This window comes from Microcaecilia unicolor, chromosome 13 (assembly GCF_901765095.1).
Source record: "Microcaecilia unicolor chromosome 13, aMicUni1.1, whole genome shotgun sequence".
NCBI lineage: Eukaryota > Metazoa > Chordata > Amphibia > Gymnophiona > Siphonopidae > Microcaecilia > Microcaecilia unicolor.
Window position 1 is genome coordinate 40,364,409 of NC_044043.1, and position 27,767 is coordinate 40,392,175.

The 27,767-nt window shown below is 42.0% G+C and overlaps 2 protein-coding genes across 3 annotated transcripts in view; one reads left to right on the forward strand and one right to left on the reverse strand.

Moving 5' to 3' along the window:
• Positions 1 to 18,309, forward strand: part of NUP88 (nucleoporin 88) — an 88,837-nt gene extending 70,528 nt beyond the window's left edge. Inside the window, exons 12-17 of the mRNA XM_030222558.1 lie at positions 550 to 675; positions 886 to 951; positions 7,548 to 7,628; positions 7,875 to 8,001; positions 11,162 to 11,283; positions 13,672 to 18,309. Of these exons, the coding sequence (XP_030078418.1) occupies positions 550 to 675; positions 886 to 951; positions 7,548 to 7,628; positions 7,875 to 8,001; positions 11,162 to 11,283; positions 13,672 to 13,735 (586 nt within the window). The 3' untranslated portion in view covers positions 13,736 to 18,309. The remainder of the gene's footprint in view (positions 1 to 549; positions 676 to 885; positions 952 to 7,547; positions 7,629 to 7,874; positions 8,002 to 11,161; positions 11,284 to 13,671) is intronic.
• A 104-nt stretch (positions 18,310 to 18,413) lies between these two features.
• RABEP1 (rabaptin, RAB GTPase binding effector protein 1) overlaps positions 18,414 to 27,767 on the reverse strand; it is a 148,566-nt gene continuing 139,212 nt past the window's right edge. For both annotated transcript variants that reach the window (XM_030222557.1, XM_030222556.1), the window contains 2 exons: positions 20,776 to 20,892; positions 18,414 to 19,925 (listed from right to left, as the gene is read on the reverse strand). In XM_030222557.1, coding sequence (XP_030078417.1) covers positions 19,824 to 19,925; positions 20,776 to 20,892 — 219 coding nt within the window. In that variant the 3' untranslated portion in view covers positions 18,414 to 19,823. The remainder of the gene's footprint in view (positions 19,926 to 20,775; positions 20,893 to 27,767) is intronic.

The following is a 27,767-nucleotide window of genomic DNA, read 5'->3' on the forward strand; positions in this document are numbered from 1 at the left end:
GTGAGCCTGGGGGCTAGGGATACCCCATCAGTGAGAACAAGCAGCCTGCTTGTCCTCGGAGAAAGCGAATGCTACATACCTGTAGAAGGTATTCTCCGAGGACAGCAGGCTGATTGTTCTCACAAACCCGCCCGCCTCCCCTTTGGAGTTGTGTCTTCCCTTCTCTTTGTCTTGCTACATATGAGACTGGCCGGCACGAGCCGGTTCGGGCGGGAAGACGGCCGCGCATGCGCGGTGCGCATCGGCGCGCGAGGACTAGCAAAGGACTTTGCTAGGAAGTGTTCCGATTGGAGGGGCTGCCGTGGACGTCACCCATCAGTGAGAACAATCAGCCTGCTGTTTTCGGAGAATACCTTCTACAGGTATGTAGCATTCGCTTTAAAGTGGGTCAAAATATCCTTTGAGGCTGCTAATATTCAGCACTTGCAACAGCAGTTCATTTCTGCTGATAATACTGTCTTGGTGATAAAACTGTGCTCCTCCTGTCTCTGTTCTGTTTGTCAAAAAGAGGGATTTACTGTAACTGTAAATATTACTTTTATCTTCTAGGTCAAATGACAAAGACACAGCTCCTCCTCCTGAGCAATGTCTGCAGCTGCTCAGCAGAGCCACACAGATATTCCGAGAAGAATACATACTTAAACAGGACTTGGCTAAAGAGGAGATTCAGCGCCGGTAAAACATTTTTACTGATCTCTTTATCTGGGCCAACATCCCTTATCCTAGCCGTGGATAGCGTTTTTAGAATTTCAGATTTGGCCTAATGTGTAATCTGGTTGTAAACCTATACCGTGTCCTTTTAGCCCCACCCAGAGCAGCTTACAAAAAACGGAAATACAATTTTGTAAATACAAAAACATTTCATAAACTGTTTTCTTTATTCAGGGTGAGGTTATTGGTTGGACAGAAAGAGAAACAGCTGGACGACCTTAGATATTGCAAAGAAGAGAGGTAGGAAGAATTTGTTGAACCCTTATTTCTGATGCTCAGTTGTATTGTATTGTATTTTCCATTGACAAGCATAATATAATATAATTAGCCACACAAGTGGGTGATGTCCTCCGGCACTGAGATGGACCAATTCTCCCAGAGCGCAGAAAAACCTTATTACACTGTTGCTGCTGCCTCAAAGTACCTTGGTCAGGCCTTTTGTTTGTTGAAGAGATGAATCGGCTCTACCTCTTTCCCTCTTTTCCTTCCCTTGGGTAGATTTTGCTACATTATCACATCTTAAATTTTTCTTCTCTCATAATCCAGTTTTCGTTATTGTCTACACCAGACCACTCCAGAACCTTTGGATTATGTCCATTGACCAGCAGATGGAGACAGAGAACAAAGATTTGTGAGCCCTGCCCTATAGGGGCACCCTGTAACCTAGATTCTTAAGTATTTCTCTGCCTTCAGTAGATGGTGATAATCATATCCTGCATCCCTTGGTTGACTCTTATCAGCTCCTGGCCCAGTTGGAGAACTTCAGGCCAGTTTGAGCAGAGATTCCTGATATTTTGGATAATTTTCAATTCAGAGGATTCTCTGAATAGGAGAAAATATTTTTTCACTCGGTGAATAGTTAAGCTTTGGAACTTGTTGTCTAAGGATGTAGTAACATCAGTTTAATGTATCTGGGCTTAAAAAAGGTTTGGACAAGGTTCTGGAGCAAAAATCCATAATCTGCTACTAAGATAGACATGAGGAAAGCCACTGCTTATCCCTAGGATTGGTAGCATGGAATCTTGCTACTCTTTTTGGAATTCTGCCAGGTACTTGTGACCTAGATTAGCTGTTGTTGGAAGCAGGATACTGTCTACATGGACTATCGGTCTGACCAAGTATGGCTATTATGTTCTTATGCAATACATTTTTTTGACTAGCTGTTGAAGGCAGTACCTTATTTGGATCAGAAATGATCAAAGGATAACAAACATCAGAATGTGTAGGAGAGAGACTGAAATATTGTACTGTTGAATGGTTGGAGTTCATGTGGAAATTCCAATAAAGAATTAAAAAAAAAAAAATCTGCGGTCTGAAAGTGCAGGCTCGTGGGTCAAAGAAGCAGACAAAAGGGTTATGGCTCCAAAGCTGCTTACAGTGCTGGTGAAGTCCCATGGCACAGTCCTTGGTGCAGATATAGAGCTGCAGGGTGCATGGTGTGGAGAACGTCCCTATCCACTTGGATACCAAGAGAGTTGCGCAAAGTTCTGCAAAGGTGAAACACACAGAAATAGATCCAGTAACCTTTTCATCTTGTGTTTTTCCCTGAAGGTTGAAACAGTGCAAGAGCTTTTAGATGTCATTCCTCCTTCTACATTACTGCCTTCCTTCATTATGAAATTATGGAAGGAGTTTCTTCAGTCAATAATCCATCTTCTTTTTTTATTGCATCTATCTTGGAGGTGTTCCAGAAGAGGGAGAGTTTATCCTTTCCTATGCACACAATTTTACATATATTTGGAAAGATGAAGAGGTGATGTTAAAATATTCATTATAATTAACCAGATGACTCCAGGTCTTCCTATGCTTCAAAATCTGTCTCATTCAGTCCAGGAAAGGGACTGTCTTGTCATACCTTTTGATCCATCACTTTAGCAGCCTCACAGCTGAAAATTACTTATATTCAAGATTTCTTCATAAGATCTGTAAAACTTTAGATCTCAACACTCGAGGAGCTAGATCCATGCCATTACATATTTGAAATATGTGAAATCTACCTATATTTGAAACATGTAAAATCTCCAAAGGATCAGATAGCTACCAATTAATTCTTTTCAGTATCTGCAACATAAATTGTCATGTCTTTTTTTTTTTTTTTCTCTCAGCTGACTTCAAAGAGATTGGAACATTAAATAAAAATTTCAGGTACAGCTCAGCCAATTATAGTAGAACCAGTTATGAAGAAAGCTAAGAGCTGAAGGAACTATAATGCTCTTCTTGGATAGGATTACATCTTGGGCACAATATAGAGCAGAAGGTGTTTCAGGGAACAATGAAGAATACCAGATGCAATTTGTATGCTGCTACTATACTCTCATTGAGAAGATATAAACATTCCAGTCTCACAATCTGGCAAACACGCAGAAGCAGTTTGCTGATCATCCCCAGCAGCGTGATGAATGTGGGATCCACTTATTTGGCCATGGTGGATGCTGACTAAGCGAGTACAGTTGAAAATTCTAGCAGTGCCACACCACGTGAGCACTGGTGTCTTCTGCCCAATGCATGAGTGCCAGTCTCCCAGTCTTTTTCCCGTGGAGCTGAGAAGATGCGTTCTCTTCATGCTGCTTAAGTTTTTCATGTGCCTTCTTGTGCTGGTATTTTTCCTTTTTTTTCCCTCATATTCTTAGTTTTAGTTTTTTCCCCCATCCCCTCTATTTTTTAGACAGTTTTTAGCTCTTTTAAGTTTCCTTTATTTTCGGGTGTGGCTGCCCGGTTTAGGCCGCAGCCCCGACCTCAATTTGAACTATGCCCCATTTTTCATAGCTCAAGATTGAGGAGTTTATTTGGCCGAGATTCTTTTTTGATGTCACAGACTACCCCCAGTGGCTTCAAGAGGTGCGCCCAGTGTAGACAAGTGATTTCTGCTACGGGCCCGCACAGTTGGTGCGTCGGGTGCCTTGGGCCAGATTGTGACACCTCTGATTGTGATCTCTGTTTAAAAATGCAGGTGAGAACTCAGCGGGTGCGACTGGCTCAAATGGAGCACTTTTTGGCTCCTCGAAGGCTGGAACATTGACTTTCTCACTGGCAGCATCGACCTCCATGGCTGCTCTGACTTTGGCATCCAGTGGGAGTGCACCAGCATCAAGTGGGTCTCGACCTGCCTTGACACCATGTGCTGGTAGCGAGCCAAGGGACTAGTCAGCATTGGACCCAACATAGAGGACACATACGGATTCAGCATTGTCCTCATTGGCACCGGGGGATCGAGTCTCTATGCATCAGGGGAAGCCCAGGAAGCATAAGCAATGGTTTTCCTTGATGCACATTGCTGGGAGCATTGGGACATCGTATTCTCTGGTACCCGAGAAGCTTTGGCGCTAGGAGGAGCACATCCCCTCCTTAGAAGAGGTGCCGGTGCGCAAGTCACTGAGTGGCCTGGTCCGTGCCACCAGTTTGGCACCAACATCGTCTTAGACTGCCTCTGCCCCAGCTTTCTTGTGTTTGCTCATGCCTACCTTTTATGAGTGGTTCTGCAGCATGCTGAGAGAGGAACTGGTGCAGTTGTTGCAGGGGGCTCCTGCTTTTTTGTGGTGCCATCAAGGGCACTTGTGCCACCAGTGGAACAGCCCCAGGTCCTCTATGAGGCTACATCATTGCCAATGCCCAGATCTTTGTCAATATTGGGGCAGACAGAACCGCCTTCTACATCGGGAGAGGAAGTTTCCCCGGAGTCTGAGGGTAGGAGCTGCACCTTGAGGCTCCACCAGGCCAAGGTCAGTACCAACTTATTCACCTGTACCTGAATATGGGGTAAAGTATGATTGGGACTGCTCTTGAGAGTCACATGAGGATCCAGATTACTTCTCGGAGGAGGCGTCATATGGAATTCCATCTGATCCCTCTCCTCCTCAAGAGAGATGAGAGTGCCTCAGGTGGAAATTTTCACTAGTTTTGTGAGGGAGATGGCTGCAGACATCCCATTAAGTTGGAGATGGAGGAGGAGCCCAGAGCAGAGATGTTGTCTGTTTTGGGCTATAAGTTTCCTCCTAATCAAGGGGTCACTGTGCCATTGCACCCTATCTTTAAGGACGCACTGTTGAAGAACTGGGAATCTCCCCTCACAGTGCAGGTTGCACCCAAGAAGTTTGATATGCATTATCGTGTCCGGAAGGCTCCAAGATTTAAGAAGGCACAATTACGCACAGCTCCATAGTGGTTGAATCCGCTCCAAAACGAGCCAAAGGTTCTCATGCCTCAGCACTCCTGGGACACAGACTGTAAAAGTCTGCCTGGCACTGTCCTCGCGTTCCAAATTAGTGGCGTTTCTGTCGAAGATCTCTGCAGCCCATCCTAAACCAGATTGCAATATGCGGGACTCAGACCATACAACCCAGCACCGGCATTAGTTGATATATCCAGAGTTGCCATCTAAGCACCACTTGACATGCAAACACATATGCAACCCTTTAAGTTTTGATTTGTATACCATTCATTTTCTAATTAGAGATCCTCTGTGTTCATCCCACACCTTTTTGAATTCCACCACAGTTTTTTTCTATACCAACTCCCTTGGGAGGGCATTCTATGCATCAGCCACCCTCTCTGTGAAAAAGAATTTTATGATATCACTCCTACGTCTACCACCCTGCAACCTCAGTTCATATCCTTCTAATTTTAACATTTTCCCTTCTCTGGAAAATATTTGTTTCTATATTAATACCTTTCAAGTATTTGAACATCTGTATCATATCTCCCCTGTTCCTCCTCTCCTCTAGGGTATATATATTCAGGTATTCCAGTCTCTTTTCATATGTCTTTTGGTGTAAGCCCCATATAATTCTTGTTGCCTTCCTCTGGACCGCTTCAAGTCGTCTTACCTCTTTAGCAAGGTACGGCCTCCAAAACTGAACACAGTACTCCAGTTGGGGCCTCACCAAAGACTTGTACAGGGCTATCAACAGATCCTTTCTTCTGCTGATTACATCCAGCTTTTCGTTTCTTTTGACCCCAACAGGTTGGGAGTGGCCATCGGCAAAAGCACACTTTCAAATTGGGTAGCAGATTGCATCTCCTTTGCTTATCCCAGGCTGGGTTAACTCTTGAGCTATGGCTGCGTCGGTAGCCCACTTGAGATCAGCCTCCATAGAGGAGATTTGCAAGGCTGCGATGTGGTCTTCAGTCTGCACATTCACTTCCCACTACTTTTTGGATCAGGATACTCGATGCGATAATTGGTTGGGACAGGCAGTTGTGCAGTATTTGTTCGGTGTCTAGAAATCAACTCTACCCTCCTAGGACCTGTTTTATTCTGTTCCAGGCTGCACTAGTATTTAGATTGAACTTTTAGTCTTGACGTTTCGAGACTCAATTCTCTTAGCTTTCTTGTTTTCGGTGAGCCTGGTATCTAGGGATTCCTAGATATGAGAATAAGAAGGCCGCTTGTCTTCGGAGAAAACAAAGATACTTACCTGTAGCTGGTGTTTTCTAACTCCACAGCAGGCTGATTATTCACACCTACCCTCCCACTTCCCCTAGGAGTTGAATTTAGTTGTAGGCTTCTTGCTTTTTCACTTGACTGGAGGATCTGCTCTATGTATTGGGTGGGAAGGCACCAGTGCATGTGCGGTGGGATGCTGCTAGAATTTTCTACAGTACTTGCTAGTCAGCTTCCGCACTTAGTCTCTTCATCAGTGTTAATTGTAGGTTCCATTGGCTTATTTCTTTGTTCAACAGTTTCACTGTCCATTTAATATATAGAGCAAGCCATGATGGGCCCCGGTTCGGAGGGCAGCTTTGTTCTTACATGGCAACATCAAACTTTGTTTCACAAAGAAAACAATCATTCACAGCCAAATATTAAACAACCTTCTTGTCCTAGCAATCTTTAGATTTGGCGCTGCTCCCAGCTGTTTGTTGTTGTTGTTGTTATTCGGCCACCACTCACCTTCCTCTCAGAACCACAGCAGCATGGTGGAGAAGCTGGAAGGGACCTGTGCCTCTCATCCTTACACTTGTTCGATTATCTTTACCAGTTGCAACTGAACTTGATAGCCAGAATGTCTCCCCCTTAGGAATCATCAAGATTTCAGTCTAAATGTATTGGATGAACAGTGTCTAAAGATTGCTAGGACAAGAAGGTTTTTGATATTTGGCTGTGAGTGATTGTTTCCTTTGTGAAACAGAGTTTGACATTGCGGTGTAAGAACAAAACTGCACTCCGAACTGGGGTCCATCGTGACTTGCTCTATATAGTAAATGAACAGAAACTGGTGAAGAAATAAGCCAACGAGAGCTACAATTAACATTGATGAAGAGATTTGGTGCATATAGGCCAACCAAATATTCCCCAGGAAGCAACTGATCCGAGAGGAAGAGAATCTTCAGGTAGTTGACACATGGACACCATCAGTTTGGAACTTCAGACAGACCCCTAACGTTGGTGTTTGCTGAAACATGGGCCGTGTCCAGTCCCTCAATAAACTTTGCTTCCTCCCATGATTGGTGCCACAACGTTGTTCCATGTATGGCTGCCTTCACTGTTCTTTTGCATTTTCGGCTTTCTGTCTCTCTTTTCCTCGGACTTGCTTTGAATGTTTGGATGACAGTGCTTAAACTGGGAGAACCTTTGTTTAAATTGTTAACTTGCAGAGTATGAGGGCCCCTTTGCATGTCAGCCAATATTGAATCCATATGAATCTTTTCTAAAGCTTTTTTAGGGAATTTTGGTGTGTAGATGACACAATGGAGAACTGTAAAGATTGTTTGTCCTTTTGAGCAAGCTGTTCCACTGCTATTCCGGGAAAATAGTGAAAGCAGTTCTGACTGTAGGCATCAGAGCAATAGGATAAAAGATGTTTATAAGTAACTGAGTGTTTCTCATTCATCCTCAGAAAAAGTCTAAGGGAAATGGCAGAGCGCTTGGCAGATAAATATGAAGAGGCCAAAGAGAAGCAAGAAGATATTATGAACAGGTGCATACACATTGCGTATATACTTTACTTTCCTACTGCAAGCATAAGATACATAGCTGATGCCTGTGAGAGAGAGAAGGATGACATGGGAAAGATTTTGTTTTTTGGTCTAAATGTTATGTCTGCTAGTCGCACTCTTCATTGTGTTCTTTGATCAGTCACAGCACAAAATCATTTTGCGTTGGTCGTTAGTATTAGAAACATGAACCAAGAATAATTGGAATTCTACTTTTTTTTTTTTTTAAGAATGAAAAAAGTGCTCCACAGTTTCCACTGTCAAATTCCAATTCTGTCGGACAGCGAGAAAGATATGAAGAAGGAATTGCAAACCATTGATGAACAACTGCAGCGGCTGGGCAATGCAATCAAACAGGTGAGGCAAAGGCAGAATCTGATGGGAGAAGCCATCTCAGTGGTTTTGGAGTTTGCATGTTCTGCACATTATTTTAATAAAAAGTTTTAAAAAGAACAGTGATCAGAACGGTTGTTTGCATTTTGGTAAGTCCGTTTATTTTCATTGTTCATTTTGGAAAGGCATTGCTTAAGAGTTTTTCCAGTTCTTCACTTTTGACCTTCTTCTGCATGAGAGGAACTGTTGTCTGAATGGGAATATTATTTTTACCAAAGGTTTCAGGCCATTGTGTTGAATAAACCTAATTCAGCCATGTCACAGAATCATGAATTGTGAAGTAATAGAAAACAAAATCTGATAGACAAATGAACTGAGAACTATAAGTCCCCCCTCTATTTCAGCTAGGAAGAGATAGTAATGAGACTGCCTGTATACTCTGAAGTATATCTACGGTATGCACAGCAGAGCTGCCTACCTGTAACCGGGTTCTCTGTAGACAGCAGGATGATGCAAATGTACCTGTAGTGATGTCATCTGATTGCTGCAAGGACAGAGTTGCCCTCTATAGCTTAGAAGGTTTTGTAGAACAGTGCATTTATTTTTCCAGCTGTGATATCACCATAGTAGCTTCAGAAATCATAGCTTTCCTTCTTTGCCTCTATTTCAGGCTTATTTGTTTATGGTTTATTGTAAATTTGCAGCATTGGTTGTTAATGCTGCTGCAGTCCACCCAGGCCAAGTAATAGCACCCTATTGGCCTGCATAGGCTGATGACAAGGCCGTCAGAGCTTTTTTTTTTTTTTTAATTTGGCACCTGTGTTTGTGATTTCAAATGAGGATTTGGTGTCACAACTTAGTTTGAAAACCAGTGCTCTAGAGTTTTGTAGGCATGTACCAGCCTTCCCATGTTGTCCACCACATCTTTCCTCCAGTCATTAATGAGAGGTCCATATGGATATTACTTCAAGTAGGGATGGTGGGCATGTCCGCATTTTCCTACTGTCAATGGAGAACCCCCATTATAGATAAGCAACTGCTTACTCTGGTGATAATCAGGATGGTGCAGCCATACCGATGTACTGCCTAGCCGAGGGTTGCCAGCAGTGTGTTTCTGTTTTGGATAAGTAATCCAGGCTGAAGACGGGGTGGTTGGTAGCTGCAAGCAGAGAGGTTCTGCAGGACAGCCTGTCTGAAATAGTTGAGCACTCTGGACAAGCAGTCCAAACAATAGTGCTACATGAAAGTGTGGCCACCTTATGTCTGCTAGGGTGTGAAGTGAAGACTAGCCAGTAACGTGAGCATGGTTTTCAACTGGTGAGCTCCAGTCTGGTTTAGAGGATTGAGATGCGATTGCCGATAGCAAAAGATTATGCAGTCTACAATCAAGGGTGCTTAGAGACCTGAAGGCCTAGTGGATGCTGTGGGGCAACCCATATCCACTAATCATCTACGACATACTGCTTCAGGAGCAAGGAAGTCAGTGGAGTGCCTCCAGACACCAACGCTTGCACTCCCCAAGCATGCTTAGTTTGTGCATGAACTGAGCATGTTTGGGGAGTGCCAGCATGGGAGGCTGGAGGCACCCCACTGACTTCCTCATTGCTGAAGCAGCACAAGGAAAAAGGGAAACACTTTGGCAGTAGATTTCTTCGACTGACGTTGGCATCTCCACCAGCAAAGATATGATATCTAATTGGGGGGGGGGGAGAGAAAGCAGAAATGTGCCCTTACTCCCCCCCCCCCCCCCCCCCCCACACTATGAACAGCTGGCTATGGTCCAACTTTTAATCAAAATATAGAACAGGAAAAGTTCTCTACGATGACGAATCACAGAAGGCAAAAGTAGAGACTAATAGATGATTCACCACTGGAGACGTGATCAGAAAATTAGTGTCTATTGAATGTGCATATATGTTTTTATTGGCATTATTTATATGTTATATGTTTTGATTTGTAGTGTATTTATTGACCCCTGATACAGACGCTTTTTAGCGTCGAAACACGGCCTGTGTCGGGTCGTTATCTCTGATATAATAAAGACTGTTGGACTCACGTCTCCAGTGGTGAATCGTCTATTAGTCTCTACTTTTGCCTTCTCCAACTTTTAATCACACAATTACAAATTTTAATCAAAATGCAGCTCTTGTACATACCTATAAAATGATAGCAAACTTTCTAGGCTGTAGAAACCAATTCCATCCTGGTTGTTGCTGCATCTGACTGTCACTGGAGAACATTTACCTTGGATGATTTGAGAATTTTTACTGTTACGGTTTAGGATTAAAAATTGCTTCCTTGAAAAAACCCTGGGAAGATAGCCCTATTAATGAGACCAAATAGTTACTGTGCCCTGGATCTGGCTGGCAGTGGTCACTAGGTATATGAACACGCATAGTTAGTTAGTCAGGTGCTATTCCATGAGAGAGACTGTTCTGAATGCAATTGAATGAGCCGTGGTTACTACTGTGTGTACTTTTGTAGCAGAAAGTAAGTAGTACATCAAGGGTATGAATTTCTTTTAAGGGAACACTAGCAGATTCTCCCTGATTGGTTCATCACATGCTAGTTCCACAAATAGAGCAATTTTGAATCTTTTTAAGTTGTGGCATTTTTAAGGCTACAGAATGATCCTTTTTTTTTTTCACCCTTACCCAAAGGAGCAAATGCTGTCACCTTTTTGCACCTTGAAGGCTAATTATCCCTTTGAGTCTGTTTCAGAATTTTCCACTGCATCTGGAAACTTGTTTGAATTTGATGGGTCAATATTTAAACCCAATAGGGTTTGTTTGTTTTTTTTAATTAGCCCCTGTATTTATATACTTCACATTTGTTCAGCCCTACTATCCATAAAAGCAGTGACACTAAAAGTATGTAGAACCACTCAACTATATAGATAGCTGTGATATTCACCACTATCAGCACAGGTAAGTGGTTTACCTTAGGGATAGCTATTTTGCTGTTTTAACCTGTGCAGCTTGACTAAGTGGATAGTGGCTGAATACCACCACCAAAGCTACTCATAGCTGGACAGAATGCCACTAACAATTCAGATAGCAGCAACTACTAAATGTGTAAGTCACCTAACTATATAAACCTCTTTGAATATTGGGTTGTACTTTTCTAGGCTATTATACTGGAAATTCTAGCACTGCATCTATTATTCTCTAATATGTGTCTGCAGGTTAAGCTAAAGATGGATTATCAGCAGAAGAGGATGGAAAAAGGAACAAACAGCCCACGCAAAGCCAGCATCAATCTCAGCGCCTACCAGAGGAAATGTATCCAAACAGTTCTGAAAGAAGAGTAAGTATATTGCAGCAAGTTATTTTCCCGAGCATGTTCTTACATGTGGCCCGAGGCATATACTTCAGACGGATAAGATGTATTTGTTAATTTATTTCCAGTCTGAAAAGTAGTCACTCACTTTAAAAATATTGCATATAAAAGTAAAGGTCAAAACAAGTTATAAACTCAGGGGTGTCCAACCTTGATCCTTGGGTCACAACCCAGTCATGTTTTCAGGATTTCCCCAATTAATTTGCATGAGATCTATTTAAATACAAATAGATCTCATGCATATTCATAGTGGAAATCCTGAAAACCCAACTTGGTGAAGACCAAGGTTGCACACCCCTGGCGTAACTTAATGTATGTGCGACATTCTTTCAACAACTGTACTGACCTTTCAATGACAGCACAACTCTCGATAGTCTAGTAACTAATGTTTGACTCTTATTTCTGCATATTCAAGTGGCTTAACCAAACTTTGCTCAGGCATAGCTTCTGGAAAGTTTTCCAATATAATTTATAGAAGGGGGTGTGCTTGGAGGGTGTTTGGGCTGTGTGGGCATGTGAAGGGGTAGTACTGAATTTAAAGGCAGCATATATGGAAATAGGAGTATGGATAACAGATGGGATATATATGTGTAGGTGGAAAATAGTTGCAGTGTTGTGAATGGAGAAGCTGTGCCCTTTTCCTTGTTTTGGAGGAACATGGATATTTAACAGTATTTTGCTTTATTTAATCTTTTATCTCTTCCTCCCTGCCAGCATGTTAATACTTCATTTTAGTCCACCAGACCAGTACAGAACACATGAGTTTAATGCCCCTCAGCCAAAAGATGGAGACAGACCTATGAGCTCTACCCTATAAGAGGCACTATGCAGCACCAGTTCACTAGTATTCTGTCTCCAGCAGATGATGGACATTCCATGCAGTAGCAAATTGGTTTGGTGAAGAGCTTTTGGGCCCAGTTAGAGAATTGATCACCTAGTTGAGTCTCACTAGGCAGTGGAATGTCCAGGATCTTGTTAGGTGTTCTCCCTTCAGGTCTCATCCTTGCTCAGGCAGACCACTTTGGGGTTGTCTTTCTCCTTATTCTTTGTATTATATGTTAAAAAAAAAAATCTGATCTTCCTTATCCTCCCTCAGACTAGTCTAGACACAGGGGTACGCCTTCTCCTGCCAACAGCTAGAAACATAGAACTACTGAACCAGTAACATCACCATATACAACTGGTTCTCAACCTTTTTATTTTTCTATTAGGACACCCCTGAAAGACAGCTTACATATGTAACGCACTGCATATGTGACCCCCAAGGACCTTTGGTCTGACATAATATAGCAGTCTCATGAGTTAAATATATTCTGCACCTACAAAAACCTTCCCTCCTCACAACACTATATGCAGAGTAGAACTAGGCCATTTTTGCATGGAACACACCATACCAGGCTAGCTGTGAAATAACGCTAAACCTGAAAAAATAATCCCCATTCACATATGTACAGACCTGCTATATACCATAATAGCACTAGTTCCTGAGTCAACAAGCAAGAACCCTACCTTATGAAAAGGTAGCACTACAAATATTACATGGGGCCGTAGAACACCAATGCATCTACTATTAAGAACACAAAGTGGGTCTGCTACAGCTCTGTGTACAGAAATTACATGCGAGTAGAGTACTACTCCTTGGTCACACACAAAACAGGCCCTTGCCAAATACAAAAAAAGGGACCACAACTTGGAAACAGAAACAAGACAAAAATTGAACTGAAACTCAGCATGTACCACAACACTGAAGAAGTGTTTTGGCATCTGGACATTTTATTTTTCCATTCGTATTGATCCCAGTCTCTCTTTCTTTTTCTCTGTCTCCTAACTCTTTTCCAATCTTTGTAGTCTATTTGCCGTTTCTCCTGTTTTCTGTTCCCCTTCCTACATCTGTCTTGAGTGGAAATTCCTTGAAGGATGGGAAGGATAATTTTGAGAGTTTCTCATCCTGTAGTTCGAGGGCAGATGATTAGAGAGAACCGTATTAGGGAGCCCAGCCCTGAAAGATTTTAAAGACAAAACGTTTGGCCTCTACCAGTGTAGCTGGGCAGATAGGTGAGAGACCCTGTCGAATTTTTTTCAGACTATACATTAGTCTTATGGCTGTAGCTTTTAGGGCAGTTTAAGTAGATATATTGCAGTAGTCGAGCTTGTACCATGAGGCTGAAGTGTTCTTGTGTAAAATATTTCCATAGTCCTATGAGGTTATGCAGAAAAGCAAGACGACTGTCCTATTCACCTGTTTCCCAGAATAAGGTTTGGCCTTTTGTAATGCCAAGGATTCTAGTTTCATTATCTACAACTGAAAAGAGTTCATTTTCTATATAGTAACACTTGTTTATTTTTCTTCTACAGGGGTGAACATATACAGCAAATGGTAAAACAAATCAATTCTGTTAGAAACCATGTAAATTTCTAGTGTGCCATGAGCAAACCTACACTGGTAAACTGTAAAGCTTGGACGATATATAAAACATTGCAAGACCAACCTATGCTACTTCTTCAAGGCAGTCCAAAAGAACCAGATGGCAAACCAGGATTGTATAAAGGACTGTTTTTTTTGTTTTGTTTTTTTAAATTAAACCAGTTAACATGTAAAACCATAAATAAGGTGATTAAAACCCTACCCAGCCTTGCCTGCATCAATGATAAAGCTATACCTCACATGCAACTTTTATTACGTAGAAACAATGAAATATGTACTTTATTAAAAGAAAGTGTATTTGCTACATTATTTTGTAAAAATTGTTAAGTACTACATAGATTGCACCATGCCTTGTGAATTTTTAATTAAGGTGTGTAATCAAAGATTGAATAAAATACATTGAGTTTTTAAAAAAGGCTTATCTAACACTAAAAAACAAACCTTAAATCTTTCTTACTGAGTGAGTTTCTTGACAAGTGTTCTTTTCTTGAAGTCATGCATTTGCTACTGTAGCACAACCCAGCTCATAGTTCCATATTGAATTGTTCCTAAGCAAAAGGCAGGGTATTCTTCCTACAGTAGAGACATGCCTGGTGAGGCTACAATTTAGCACACCTAGACTCATTTTAAGTAGAGGGGACAGCATTCAGGAAATTATACAATGAATTCTTAAGAAAACTATGACAACTTAAACATACTTGTTCTTAAAGGAATGCAATGCAGAATGATTCTTCAGCAGCTTCTTTATTTTGATCACTTCCTTCATAATGACACACTGTTCTTCAGTACAGTTAATAAAGTTACACTGGAATCCTGTGAGCAGCAGAATTCTCTAGTCATGATTGCACAAGCTACCACTAGCAGGCAGATTCCCTTCAAATGTTTAGCTGGAGAGCAGGACAACAGGTCAGAAGTCATTCATACTCTTAACATGCGTTGTGACATACAAGCCACTGGGCTTGCAAACAGATGAGCATGATGTATAGAGGGCCTCAGCTGGAACAATTCATTGAACACAGAGATGTTAGTCTATTTCCAAAGGTAATACTGCATGTGTGCTATTTCTATAGAGTGCGCCACAAAGATTAAACTGTTATAGTAAATTTTATTGGTTAACAGACATGCCATAAGTTTAATTTTCACAGGTTAAAACAGTACATCAACTTTTGGTAACACAGATGATAATTTTTGTCCTATGCTTTTATACATCAATTAAAAAAAAAAAATGCCAAGTTTTTTCTGTAGAGCAGAGTTTGTCCTATAATATTTTGCTTTCTATAATATTTTCATTTTTGGCCCCTGCCTGGCTACCAGCACGTTTAGAAGTCAATATTTAAAAATGCTGAGCTTTAACACCTAACCTTTCAACTAAAGCCTAACCTAAATTTCAGACTGATGTTCACTGGTGTAGATTTAGAAGCCCACCTTAGGTGCCCAGTAAAGAAATTGGTGTTAAACTGAGCTCCTCTCTAAACCCATCCCTGTGGCCTCCTCCTTTTTAGAATCCTGTATTTAGTGAAACTAGGAGCATGAGTTGAGAAATGCATCCCTGCTACATCTTCAAAAAGGCCAAATTATGTGCCTAACTCCTTGTCTAATTAGCAGTAAGTCAATTTACAAGCACTGCTGCAGAGTGCAAAAGGTTTTACTTAACAGCAATAGTCATAATTGAATTTTGCTTATATTCCTTAACTATAGCAGTTTCCTCAAGCTGACAAACTAGACAGCTAGTTTGATAAAGTGCTTCATTTATGAAATGCAGTTGAACACTGGGTAACCATTTTCTTTTACATTTCATCTGTTAAAACCAGAATCTCATAATATAACCTTTTCCATATAGGTATGGTACTGTAGTAACAGCAGCAGCAGCCTGATCAATTCAGTAGAACAAAAAGTCTTCCCATCTTTCTCCGAAGTCCCTTTCTAATATTTTTACAGGAAGGTGGTGATGGTAGACATCTAGTCTATTCATATTCAATAAGGATAGTTTATCAAAGACAAATCGGTGATATCTTTGATCCATCTGTTCATTATCTAGCTGACAATCTTTCTGTACTGTTTGGTTCCACCTTTAGTTTACAAAGCCCCAGAATCAACCTAAAAGTAAGATGATGCTAACAATGGGTTATTTGCCTCTCCCTGATTAATTATCTGTAAGAGGTCAGAAATGTAATTATTATTACTGAACCCTCCAAGAACTTGCCAACTGATAGCTTACATTCCCGATCAAGCTTTATGAAAGCCTTTACTACACAATCTTCTGTTAGTAAGTACTTAACTTTTTAACTTGTGTACCACCATACGTTAACAGCTGGTTAAAAAAAAAAAAGGCCAGAAAATTACTCTGAACTGTGCCAGATTTTGTTATTGTGCTAGATCAGATCAGACTACTGGGTTATGCCCCCCCCCCCCCACCCCTAACAGCAAGGTAGAGAATCTCATCTGTCTCAGAATGATATCACCCATATAGGGAATGGTACAGCCTGCAGTATTTCTCTACCTCTAGCAGATGGTTCAGGTTTTCTCAGATTTGAGGTAGAGAATTTTTCAGATTGTAGCTGCCACGGACTGGTCCATAGACCTTGAGTGCAGAGGTCAGCTGGTGGTTGAGTCAAAGGGGCCCAGCTGGCAGTGAGGTGCCATCTCCCCCTCCCCCCAACACCAAGTGGGTGGCCAAGGTTCCATCCTACAGCCTCTGGACAATTTTATTTCTCCCTTCATTTCCTTTGCTTGCCTATGTGTGCTTCTAAAGTTAGTTAAAAAAAAATCTAAGAAAAGTTTGCCTGAGGCACTGTTTGTCTTGGGAGACTTTTCTAATTAACCTTTGCCAGCAGTGAGTGATCATTGTTTTGTCACCAGGTACTTTGGCTGGCACATGAGGAGTGTGGCTGACTCCTACTGCCCCATTTGTGAGAGGGATGCCACTGGGGAGGTTTTCTCAGCTTTGGTGGGTGTTTAAGGTGCTGGCGCTAGAGAGGAAGGTTGTTTAGCACTCATCTGTCTTCCGCATAGGATCTGGCACTGGAAAGGAAGGTTGTTCAGCAGTCTTTTGTCTTCGCCGTAGGGTCTGATTTTGCCATCCGACTGAAAAAAGCCAATGCTGCTTGCTGAAGGAAGGTGGGCTTGGAGGACTGCTTGATGCCACAGCTGGTACAGGCCATAACTTTGTGGGGTTTTTTTTGTCAGGCTTTGAGCAGATGAGGGGGTGTAGTCCCCTGGGGTTCTAGAGGGGCCCAGCCCAGATATTTAAGTGAATTCAAGTGCCCACCAGAGACTTGGATGGACCCTGATCACACCTGAGGATTTCCTAGGTGAAGATGAGGGTGGCTCCCTCCTTGATGATGTCCTTACTGAGGGGGTGGAGCTATCTCCTAAAGAGGAAGAGGCGTTCCCAGTGGTGAGACTATTCCATACAGAGGAGCCTGATTTGCTTATCCAGCAGGTGTCCTCAGTACTTTGGATCTCTGCTCAGGCAAATAGATTGGGGGGGGGGGGGGGGGGGGGGGGGCTCCCAATCTGGAAGGCCTGCAGAGACCCTCCAAGATCTTTCCCCTTCATCAGGCCTTATCACAAGTAGTGCCCATTAGAATGGGAGGCATCTGGTAAGATCCTTAGGGGCACACAACACATGAGCAAATTCTATCCCTTTCCTCAAGAAGATCTAAAGGTTTTTTTTTTTTTTTAACTCTCCCCAGCATGGATGCCTTGGTCACTGTGGTTATGATAAAGATAACCATTCTGGTGGAATGTGGTTCAATCCTCAAAGACCCCCATGACTACAAGGTAGCAGGCCTTTGGAGCTTTGGCTCTAGAGGCCAAGTTACTTGGTGGTGGTAATGGGGCTGGAGATCTTAGGTGGACCCAGCAATAGCCTACCTCCTCAGAAGCATCATACTTGGAGTAGAGGGTCAGCCTTTTTGGCAGATACCCTCTATGATCTGATGGAGTTCCTGCGCTGTAGCCTCCACAGCAGTTGCCCTCAGATGGCTCCCAGTTCAGCAAGCTTCCTTTTCAGGACTGCTTGTTCAGGGATAACCTCAAGAAGATTGTTAAAGATATGGGGGCGGCTAGGCCTTAGTATCTTCAAGGACAGGTAAGCAGACTCAGTTCAGTTGTTCGTGAGACTCTGGTTCTGCTTTTGGCCGAGCCCTTGGCCTCCTGGAGGGGTAGAGTTTCTAATGGAAGATCAGGATTGCTTTTATATATGATTACATTGTAGTGATATTTTAATCCTGCCCTATTAAAACATCAAAATACTGAGAGGCTGGACCATCTACAAAATTACTGTATTCACACTACAACCTAGCTCTTGCTCTAAATCGAGCACTGTGTGAACATATACACCACTTTAAAGTTACAACTGCAAAATGCTACCGCTTCTAATTCATCACTCATGAGCACCTTCTCAACCCCAGCATTTCAAAAGCACACCCTTGTTCACTAGCACAGTAAGTCTAGTCTCATGCAAAAAGCAGGAAACTAGCAGACATAACTGATCAATTTCATCTGGCAGAGACGTTAAAAAATATCCAGGTAGCATTACATATAGGAAAATGTGACTACAGCTTAAAAAAAAACCCCACATTAGTCAAGGTTAATTTATTATTTTAAGGAAGAGTAATATGTCATATTTATAAGCTGTAAATTCTTACAAATTTTTACACAACTTGTTTTTCAAGGCCCCTCACTACATTTTCGTTGCCAGAATACATCACTGAAGAACAAGTGACAAATAATACTTTCCCTGGGTTGAGTTTTCCCTTCCACAAAAATAGTACTACTAGTCAACAGCCAGAATAATTCTCAATCATCATCTTTGTTTCTAGAATAATAAATCACATTTGTTTTTTCATTTTCAATGTATAGGTAACAATATTTACCACAGTCCTCATAAGTACAGACGTGTTAAAAAAAAAAAAAAAAAAGTAAAGTGATTTACATATCCTATGAATGGGCCAAAATTATAGTTCAGCACATAATGAGAAGAACAAGCAAGATTTCCAAACAACACTAAACACATTAAAAAAAAAGTCACCTAATCTGGATTTTTTCACTTGGTACCAGCTGTCTCTCTACTGCTTGATGTAAGGTCAACAGAGTGCTGTGCCTGACCATCCAGCGCTAAGCTGTTCAACAGGTTATAACAGAAGCACGGACATCAATAAAAACGTATGTATATAAATTTCCCCTGTGCCAGTCAAATATCAAATGGGCATAATACAGGGATAAGCCCACAGTGGCTACAAAGTACCAGACACTATGCAAAACCGTAACACCATCTGTGAGGAACTGCTGCTTTAAGGTGCTCAGGTGTGACAAACTTAAGATGCACAAAGATAACAGTAGAAGATCTGCCAAGCAATTTAAGATAGATTAACAGTAGAGGATCAAATCTGATCATTTCTAAGGCATTTTGTTAATATTTGAAGGCCTAGTACAAATGTTCAACCTTTGTTGTTGTTTTTTTAATCTTTTCTTGAACAGAAGTAAGTAATTTTACAGCAGCGCTTCTGACCAGCAACTTATTTGGCAGTCCAATCAGCAATTCAACCGTAATTAATACACAGCAAAAAGGTTTCAGACAAGTTAACAGTACAAGAAATCTGTAGTAGGAAATAAGCTCAATATGCAGTGGCCTGCTAGTAAATTCTGATAATTTTAATATAAAATATTCATACAATATAGTACACATGGTTTTGTCTGCTAGCTGGACATTGTTACAAACTAGGTCTACTTGACAGGTTGTTTTAACCACATCTGTTTTCTTGCTCATCCTCAAACAGAAGCATTTTCAACAGCTACAAGGAATGGAGTATCTGTCCCACAGATGTCTTTAACTGCATAAAAATCCAGCCAAGGAAATGTGTATGTTATCGTTGTATGAAACAAATCAGACCGCACACACTCATTAATGTTTCCATCAGATACATTTCTGCTACTGTGCTTCTTTTCAAAAAGCCTTTTCTTCCCAGAATAAAGGATTCCCTCCCCACCTTTCTGTTAAATAATAATTAATGTTGCTATAAAGATGAGTTTAAAAAAAAAAATCCAAATGCAGCCTCCGAACCTTTCAGTCAGAGGGTCATGTCTCGGGAAGCTGATTAATGTCCGTCAGTTTTGTATCATTCAGGATTTCACGGATTCTTTCCAAGGAGTTTGCTTGCCGAATCCTTTCTAACTGCACCTGCAAAAGCAAGGTATTAGTAATGACTTTACTTGTTTGAACTTGTGCCCACATCCCTCAAGTCTTTTGATGTTCTTAGCGACAGTTTTAAGCTTGCTCTAGTGTTTAATTTGTAGGAAATATTCAGACTAATTAATCCAGCTCTGTGCATTGGCTGTTTTAGGTGGTTTTAATCTGTTTTCAGAATCATAAAAATGTACTGCCAATATTACATTTCTTGATCATGTATAAACAGTATATGCAGCATAGAACTGCCCTTATAACCTAGGCGCTCACATTTACATGTACAAATGTTGAAAATATTACCATTTATGTGCAATTATATGCATAGATACTATTCTGCAAATTCCTGGTTAATTTACATAGTGCATATTTGCAAGGGGGCGTACAGCAGAGGTGGAGCATGGGATGACGTGTAAAATTACTGTAAGGTACGCACATTCCTGCTACAGTTGTGTGCACTTACACCTGCTTTGTTCCTTTAAAGAACAGGCTTCTACTGCAAACCCTCTGGGCATCTGCTTAGAGACGCTCAGTTATACAACTGCCCATATGGCACCTGGGAACATGGAATATTTGGCTTTGCAGACATTAAACTGCTGTGCAGGTTAGTAAAGAAATGGCCTCTTGCTCTCTTAGAAAGCTAAGTTGATGGTTCCATAGACATTCCTGATATAGCAAACCTACACCAAGCCTTCTTTTACAGAGTTGGTAATCAGCTATACAGCAGTAGAGGAGTGTACTGTCTTTTGGCTTAACTTTATACCCATCTTGAAATGCACGTTAGAAAAAGCACAGTGATATAAATATGTTATTCTACTCTAGGGGCACACTGAAGTACAACCGTTACCTGTAAGGTCTGAGATAGTTTAACAAAATCTCTCTGCACTTGTTCACTGACATCTAGCTCAGTCTGTAGACGTTGTACTTTATTCTTCTCTTCTGATGCAATTTGTTCCAGATTGGCCTGAAAAACATGAAATCTTAATGGTTTTCTTTCATTTGAGAAAATACATGCATACATAAACAAACAAATCAACCATTCTCCGCAGACTAGCAGGATTGAGACAGCCACTCAGTGATGTGCTCAGAATGGACCCCAGTCTAGAGTTTCTAGAACAAGGCCCAGAAAAAATGTGGAAAGTTTCTGCCTCTGTGAGTCAATCTAGTCTATCCACTTGGACTGAAAGGATGTGAGATTTACACTCCCACACAACAAAAATGAAGAGCAAATAAAGGAAACACTGCCTGCAAAGTGAACCAAGGACAAACATGCTTCCTTTAACTAATGACCCAACAGGTCCAGCTGAGACACCCAGGGACGCAAAGTGCTGAAGCTTCCAAACTTTTACTCAATGCTTAATTAAAGCACCTGCAGATATAGGTGCAATTGAAACCACTGCCAGGAGGTTACAAGACACTAGTTGGGAGTGCCCGCTTGCTGCAAGGGTGGGATGGTGGCAGCACCAGCTCAAGAAATAAACATGGCACTGCCTCCAATCCATAACCCCTCTGAGGGGCTGGTATCTAACACCGAGGATTCAATGTAGACACTGCTGCCAATTCATTTCAAGAAGCAGAACTCACTGGGTACTACTCTTGATAAAGCCAACAGCCAGATTAAAAAAAAAGTGGAAGAACCACAAAGATATAAAGCTAATGGACTCAACCACCAATGCAGGGCATATTTCAATAAGAACTAAGAAATAGCTATACCGGGTCTGACCAATAGTCCATCTAGCCTAGTATCCTACTTCCAACTGTGGCCAATTCCAAATAGTAGCAACATTCCATGCTACCAATCCCAGAGCAAGCAGTGACTTCCCTCATGTCCACCTCAATAACAGACCATGGACTTTTCCTCCAGAAACTTGTCCAAACCGTTTTAAAACTGAGATACGCTAACTGCTGTTACCACACCCTCTGGCACCAAGTTCTACAGATTAACTATTCTTTGAGTGAAAAAATATTTCCTCCTATTTGTTTTAAAAGTATTTCCATGTAATTTCATTGAGTGTCCCCTTGTCTTTGTACTTTCTGAAAGAGTGAAAATTCGATTCACTTTTACCCGTTCTACACCACTCAGGATGTTGTAGATCTCAATCGTATTCCCCTTCAGCCAACAAAGAGGAACAAACAGATTAGCAGTGGTACAGAAGCCTCCATGTTATTTCACTGGCCTGAGAGCCATCTAAGTACAGTCAGCAAAGCATATCACAGGATACACCATTCAGGCAGATTTTCTGAGCAGACAAGCTCTAGACCCAGGAAAGTGATAGCGGTTGAAGGTGGCCCTTGCCATAATCACAAGTTGAGGGGGGAATCCTCTAATGGTTTGGATGGCTTCAAGACATTGCCAAGGTTCACCTATTTTTCTGTCGTTGGAAAGAGCACATGCATCAGGTCCTTAATCAGGGGTGTTATATGCAGTGTTATATGATATTGAGTTACTAGTTATTAGTTACTGTAGTTAATGACTTTCTTGCAGTAAATTAGTTACCTACTTATTCACTACCCCAGTAACTGTAATTAATTATAAGACATGACAGAATGTGGTTGGCTTGAGTTGGTCAAACTTCTTGAAATAAGAATCAAGAGATGAAGTTATGCAATATTCACACTGGGGTTGAGTATAAGATGGATAGTTAACCTCTTCACATACTGTAGGGCTTTTACCATAAGTATTCTTGGATGTGGTATCAGTAAAGGAAAAGCAATTAATTACTCTAAGCAGGTAACTAATCAGTAATTAATTACTTTCCTAAATGAATAATTACTGTAACTAATTACTTTAAGCTGAAACGTAACTAGTAACTGTAAAAAATAACTTTTTAAGAGTAACTAGCACCACACTGGTTATATGTGTCTTTCCCCTGTGGCCTCTTTTGGGCCAACTATTGCAAAATGTGCAGTCTCATTCCGGTTTGGTGATTCTGGAGGTACAAGACTGGCCAAGGTAGCCACAGTATGCAGGGCCTGGTTCAGTTGCAGGTAAAAGTTTGAAGCAGTTGTGTGGCCAAACCATCAATTTTGGGATGGAGGAGACCAGAGCCCACAGTGTGTGTATGTGTGTGTAGGGGGGGGGGGGGGGGGTTGATGGACAAAATTTTGCCCTGCTCCTGCACTCCATGCCGCCCACCACAATCCCCAAAGCCCTGCTAGCTGAGGAGCCCTGCTAGCTGATGCACTGCCCTCCCTCCCCCCCCCCCCCCCCCCCCCCCCCCGGGCATGGTCGGTTTTTGCACATATGTGAAAACAGAGCATGGTGGCAGCCCATGGAAAATGTCGGTGCTGCACTGTATCACACCCCCCCTCCCATGCATATACTTGATGGCTACACTTGTGCAGGAGGTGGTCAGTGCAGCGGCAGCCCAGTGCCACCAACTGCCAGTGAAGGACTTTTTCCAGTGGCAGGGCCCCACCAGCCACAACAGCAGATTGTGCCACAATTTGGGGGGGGGGGGTATCCAGGTCCCCCCTGTAGCTACACACTGGTCTGAAGTCCCTCAGCAGAAGAGTGGTCTTCTGCTAGGGCTGATCCTAGTGGATGGCATGTTTCACTTTTGTCTTTAGGCATAATAGGTGACGCGGATGGGGTGAGTACAATTCCCTCACAGGCAAGGAAATGGTCTACTTTGTTGGTCTATGCTCGTCTGGAGAACTTGAGGTTTGGTGTACACAGATGGTTTTTTTTTTTCTTCATTCTGGACTTCTATTGCTCACATTTTGCCTTTCTTGGAGGTTGACCTGAAGAAAGGTTTAGCTCTGGCCACTGTGAAGGCTCAGGTGGTAGCCTGTTTCTGGAGTCCCTTGAAAGGGACTTTGATAAGCTCACACCCAAATATGGCACTTTTTTTTTCTCGAGTGTGACTCATTTGCAGCATCCAATATGACCAGCATGGAATCTAAACTTAGTTCTTCAGACGTTCACTGCTGTGACCTTTGAGCATCCTTAAACAACCTCACCTTGAAGACTATGTTTCTCAATGCTATTTGTTCTACAAGGAGGATTTCAGAATTGAATGTTTTCCTGCCATGAACCTTTTCCGCATTTCATGGAAGTAGGCATTTTTTCCTTTCTCCCAAATAGTGTCAACCTTCCATTTGAATCACAAGGTGACACTGCCCTCTTTTTGGCCAAATGATTGGGGGAATGATTTTAGGCTTCTACTGCTTCCGGTTGCCCATAGAACACTGCTGCAGCTCTTGAAGTTGAATTTTGCAGGTCAAACCATTTGTACATCTTGTTTTGTGGTGCTAAGAAAGGTGAAGCAGCTACAAAAGTGACTGTTGCACATTGGCTGAAGAAGGCAATTATTTCAGTGTATATCCTCAAAATGTCAAGAACCTGCTAAGAACCTCATTCGACCAGAGGTATTGCAGCATTGCATTTGATTTCTCCTACTGAGCTTTGTAGGGTTGCCATCTGGTCTTCCTTGCATTATTTTTCTGAGATTTAAAACTGAACATCTGCCAACCCCTACTGCCAATTACAGCTGTACCGAATATTCATATTCAAACCGATTTGGCCCCAAATACATTATTCGCATCTGGGCAAATAGCGATTTAAATTTGATTACGATTAATCCGAGGATCTACTGTGCACATACTCCCTCCCGTTGCACCTTGTAAAACCACTTTTAGTTCCTCCCCAATCACCTGTTGAAAAATTCTGACAATCAGCACTGCAGGCAGCAGAGCCAGCCCCTGCAGATGTCAGCAGCAGTCCCACTGTCAGATTGGGCAAAGGACTTTAAAGCCAGCCCCCACCATGAAGTCAGCAGCAGTCCCACTATATGATTGGGCACAGGAAATGAGAGCTGGGACTAGGGAAGTGCAGCTGGGTAAGCCCTATCCCTTGCCGGCTGAAATCATGTTGGGGGTTGGAGCAGCTTTAACTCTTGAGTTCGGAAAGAGCAGACAGTGAGAGCAGTGCAGCAGTTTTAACATTAAAAAAACAGTATGCAGCATGACTGTGGTTGAGCAGTCCGGTATGGAAATACTTTTCAATTTTGGATGAAGCAAAGCAATCTGCAGCATGTGCAGAGCAACAATTTTGCGTGGTGTTGGTCAGTCTAAAAATGTCATGACCTCCGCTTTAAACAATCACTTAAAGCACAAACATCCTGAGGAATTTAAATTTACGTTGCAGTGTGATACTATGAACATCCAAAGTCCAGTCAAGAAAAATGAAAATAAACAAAGCGTAAGATTGGATTTTAAACAAAAATCAGTAGATGATAGATAGCCCAGAGGTCCAAAAGATTCACGAAGCTATCGGTGAAATGATAGCCATAGATATCCAGCCTTCCTCTATTGTTGAGGACATAGCAGTGGCTTTAGAACCTAGATATAAATTGGCACAAAATCAAGAGCAGATTGAATTAAAAAAAAAAAAAGACACTTCAGTAGACAAGATTCAATCAAATTCCAATGGTACTTTTATTAGCAATAGACATGGAGGGGTAAGAAAGCTCTGCCTGACTTGGTCAAGTTTTGACCGAACACAGGGCTGCCTCAGGGGCTCTCAATTCTATAAAATCAATTGGAATAGCACAAACAACAAATACATAATAAAAAAAAACTCTCCTAAAATATATGTTAAACACAGAAAAGTATAGTTAACACAGAAAATAAACACCCACGTGAATAAGTGCTTTCCAACGCACTAAAAAATAAACACTATCCAGCTTATTTTTGAAAGAGAAAGACGCCCATATTTTGACCCAAATCGGGAGATGGGCGTCTTTCTCCCATGGGCGCCCAAATCTGTATAATCGAAAGCCGATTTTGGGCGTCTTCAACTGCACTCCGTCGCGGAAACAGCCAAAGTTGACGGGGGCGTGTTGGAGGCGTGGTGAAGGCGGGACTGGGGCATGGTTATTGGCCGAACAGAAATGGGCGGCTTCAGGCAGGTGGACCCAGGCCCATCCCCCCCACCTGTTACACTTGTGGTGCTTAATGCTGAGCCCTCCAAAAAACCCCAAAACCCACTGTACCCACATGTAGGTGCCCCCCTTCACCCCTTAGGACTATGGTAATGGTGTAGACTTGTAAGCAATGGTTGTTGAGGGGGATTTGGGGGGCTCAGCACACAAGGGACGGGTGCTATGCACCTGGGAGCTCTTTTAATGTTCTTTTCTAATTTGTAAAAGTGCCCCCTAGGGTGCCCAGTTGGTGTCCTGGCATGTGAGGGGGACCAGTGCACTACGAATCCTGGCCCCTCCCATGACCCAATGCCTTGGATTTGTTCGTTTTTGAGATGGGCGCCTTCGGTTTCCATTATCGCTAAAAATCGATAGCGACCAGCTCAAAAACGCCCAAATCCTAGCCATTTGCCCCGCACAACCCGTTTTATTGAAAAAAAGATGGGCGGCCATCTTTTTCCGAAAATGCGGTTTGTCCTGCCCTTTCGTATGGCCGCCAATGGAGATGGGTGTTCGCGTTCGATTATGCCCCTCTATATCTACTTCATGCACATGCGACAACAAGTGATTTAAAAAGCAGGTTGTGCTTTTATACTTATAAATCTTCTATGCAATGCAAAAAAGAGAATAAATAGAGACATCTACTATAGTTGAACAATGTAAGCCTAGGACTTGCATTGCAAAACTAAGATGTCACTATTTATTCCCTTTGCTTGCGTTGCAGATGTTTAGTAAACCTCAAGAATACAGTCAAACCAAGATATAAAGCTCTTGGCTTCAATTTAAGAAATTCTCTTCATGCTAATTGAATCTGGAGGTGTACTTCAGGAAATATATACATCTACTATGAAATGATACCAGCCTATTCCTAAGAAATAAGAACATTATTTCTCAAGACAAAACTACTTTTGTCATATCGCCTTCTATCCACAGAAGTCCCTTTTGTAAGCAAGAACAATCAGGGAAAAAACTTGCAGTGTTACCCATTTTCTTCCAAGTTTTGACTTAGATCCATCTTAGATCTGAGAGACATTACCAAATTTGTAAAGACAAAGAATTCAAAATGAACCCCCCTAGCTTTTCCCTCCTCCTGGAGTCACTAGGTCTCAAGGGTACCTACATCCTCATATCTCTCCCTCTTTTGCAGGTTTCCAAACTTTACCTTCTTGGGGTGACATTACCAGTATTTTGTCTCCCTTCAATACCTTGCTATTGCAGTGGGCCATCTGCATGATACAGGCCTGTGTGTATTTCTTTATCTTGGCGATTGGCTGATTTTGTCAGTCAACAGCAAACAGAAGAGTGAGGTATACTCAAGGAGGATATCAAGAAGTCTTTAATATTAAACAGCATAAACACGACCCGACACGGCCATGTTTCGGCACAAAGGCCTGCCTCAGGGGTCAAACGGATTTCTTATGTTGTGGCGAAAAGACAAACTTAAAAGTAAAGTCAAGATCCTGGCTGTTGAGCCTCTGTATAATCCTCAGTAGGAAAAAAATGGCTGTGCTGCAAGCACCGTCAGACCAGCATAACATCAGTGACGTAAGTAATGCAAATGATTTTGTCAGTCACCACAGAAATAGTGACTATTACCAAATACATCCACCTGCGTCATTGTTTACTATCATGCGGTCTTCCCTCCTCCAGACTGTATTGGGGCACACTAGTTCCACACTGGGCAACTGCCATAGTCAACTTACAGATGACCTCTACAGTGGGTATATGTAAGGCTGCAGCATGATCATCCATCATACGCTATTGCCTGGATTCATCCTCAGACCTTCATAGTGCCTTCAATCACCCTCTACTTCAAAAGTTCTTCATGAAAGCTTCAATTCTAGCCTGTCTGAACCTTATTTTTTAGGTTACCTAAAAATCTACAACTGGAAAAAGATTAACCTTTATTTTTTTT